Source organism: Chiloscyllium plagiosum, chromosome 2 (genome assembly GCF_004010195.1).
Source record: "Chiloscyllium plagiosum isolate BGI_BamShark_2017 chromosome 2, ASM401019v2, whole genome shotgun sequence".
NCBI classification, from domain to species: Eukaryota; Metazoa; Chordata; class Chondrichthyes; order Orectolobiformes; family Hemiscylliidae; genus Chiloscyllium; species Chiloscyllium plagiosum.
In genome coordinates, this window is record NC_057711.1 from 113841628 (window position 1) to 113844008 (window position 2381).

The 2381-nt window shown below is 48.1% G+C and overlaps 1 protein-coding gene across 1 annotated transcript; it reads right to left on the minus strand.

Annotated features, from left to right (window-relative positions):
* Positions 1-706: 706 nt before the first annotated feature.
* On the minus strand, positions 707-2057 carry LOC122539388 (transmembrane protein 215-like). The gene has a single exon (XM_043674181.1). The coding sequence runs from the start codon at positions 1704-1706 to the stop codon at positions 1077-1079; it is 630 nt and encodes a 209-aa protein (XP_043530116.1). The 5' UTR covers positions 1707-2057; the 3' UTR covers positions 707-1076.
* Positions 2058-2381: the final 324 nt, after the last annotated feature.

Consider the following 2381-nt stretch of genomic DNA (forward strand, 5'->3'; position numbering starts at 1 on the left):
TAGGGAGGGAATAGAGGGATACAGTCCGAATAAAGGCAGGTGGTTTGTTTTTTAGTTTAGATGGGGGCATGCTGATGGGCACAGGCTTGGTTGGGCCTAAGGGCCTGTTCCTGTGCTGCATTTCTCTTTTGTTCTTTGTTCTTTGTCCCAAGAGTGATGCCCCTGAGTTTTAAACTGGCCAGCCAGGTGAAACCAACTCAGTGTCTACTCTGTCAAACTCCTGTCAAGTTCTGGTCAGGACAGTGATGGTGGTCTGGAGGAAGCTGAACAGCCCAATTCCTTGGAAAAACGAAGCATCACTGAGCGCATGTACAGACTCGGAGTCTCGTCAACTTCACAGGATTGATAATTGGCCAACGCTGACAATTTCCCCAACGCAAATTCCGGGGAAATGATCGCACATTCAACTCATTCAACAGTAAATCCATATCAAAAAGGCCAGGAAGCTTTTCAGAAGCAAAACTTGTTTGGGAACAGGCAAGTGATGAAAATCAAAGTGTCATTTTGCAATAATTAGCACCACCGTCCTTCCCTGCTTAATTCCCCAATCCTTGTAAAGACCTGTTAAATTTAAAGAAACCGAGTTAAACGAGTCTCATACTTCCATTCACAAATTGAATCCCTTTCAGATTTCCTGCCATAAACATAAAACTCACAGAGAACGAACAAATGACAACAATTAGGTAAATACAAAATCTGATTTTTTTTATGGTTTTGGGTCATTGACGCGGATTTACAAAAAAATCCACATTCCTTGGAACATGCTTAGGTTAAACATGCTTGCGCAGATATGTGGTGCAACAAGACCGGTTCAAGTCTAAGATCTAGGCTGAGGAACAAAAGCATACATTAAATAAAACATGAATCATATTCATAATTAGTTTTAGGTCTAATAACGCTTAAAATTGCCAAAGTGACAATCCACAAAACACGCCTGTGTCACTCCCACCCAACTCAAGGTCTCAGGTTCTCGTTAAAAAAAAATAACCCAAGGTTGAAAAGCTCGCTTGCTTGATAGGGGAGGGGGGGTTGCTATTCGGCTGCAGCGGCTGCACACTTCGGTGTTCAAGTCTCCCTCACACTATTGTCTCGTAGTCCCAGCAAAGTCTGACATGTTGGGTTTCTCCCGGGCTGGGGTAACAGCAGTAATACCTGCCGTAGGGGACACTGTCCCGAGGGGAGTAGACCACACTGTCCCGGGTAGAGTAGACGCTGGTGTAGAAGGCGCTGTCCCGGTTGGAGCACAGCCGGGCGAAGGCGCAGTAGTTGTTGAAGACTCCGGATGGGTAGTAGGTCTCCAAGTATCTCCTGGCCGCCTCTTGGTCGCTCTTGCGGATCAGGCTCCGGGAGTCCACAGAGAAGCCTCCCTCCTCGACCTCGGGGGTCTGGGTCCTGGTCGAGGTCTTGGACATGTCCTGCCAGCTGCCCCCGATGCTCGGGGCAGCCAAGAGCTCTCCCTCGGTGTCCCTTCTGTCCCGGCCACAACACAGGGCTGCCGGCCACTTGGAGAATCCATCGGTCTTCTTGGCCAGCAGGATGGCAGCCAGGCCGGGCAGGAAGATAGCAGGCCCGATGGCAATGAGCGGGATATCTCCCAGAGTCTCCCCTCTCACTCCAGACACGGTGAACATGAAGCCAAAAACCAGGAAGACACTGACCAAAGCCACCACCAGCCCTGTCCTGGGGTTGATGTTGTCTGCTCTCATTGAGAAATTTCTTGTCACTGGGGTCGGTCAGATAAGGTGGTCCCTGTTCTCCCTCTCTCTCTCTCTCTCTCTGGGATTGCACTCTCCCACTCCCTCTCCTCACAGTCTATGATGCCACTGTGGGGCCTGAATTCTTTCAGACTGGCTGTCCCGTCTGATAACCTGCAAACGGCACTCAGCAAACAGACCTGAGCTCCTCAGCCAACTGAATCTCAGCGGAGTAATTAAAAATTCTTGCATTACAAAAACTGAGCTGTCAGAGTGTGTGCCTTTATGTGTTTGTGGCCAATCAGCCAAAAACTGGACTGACAACGCCGGCAGGATCATTATCCTCATCCAAACTCATATCCTTTTACATTTAAATTTGCTTAAACAGTTTTTAGAGATCACGCAGGCCCACTGTCTGCACAAAGCCCCTCTGGAGACTGTAGAGTCTTGTCAAAATAAACTGCCCAGTTTAAGAAGATGTTTGCACCTCACTTGCTGTCACCACTAATACCCCGCGTTTGTGCATTGACCCCCACTGATATGATTCATAGGAAGAGAATTGTTTGCAGTGCAAACACATGTCACTGTAGCTGGGTTATATTACAAAGGCAGATCTCTGTATTTGACCCGTTACTCGTAAGGACATTGTAATGATGCTAATAGAGGAACAAATAGCAACACAGTAGG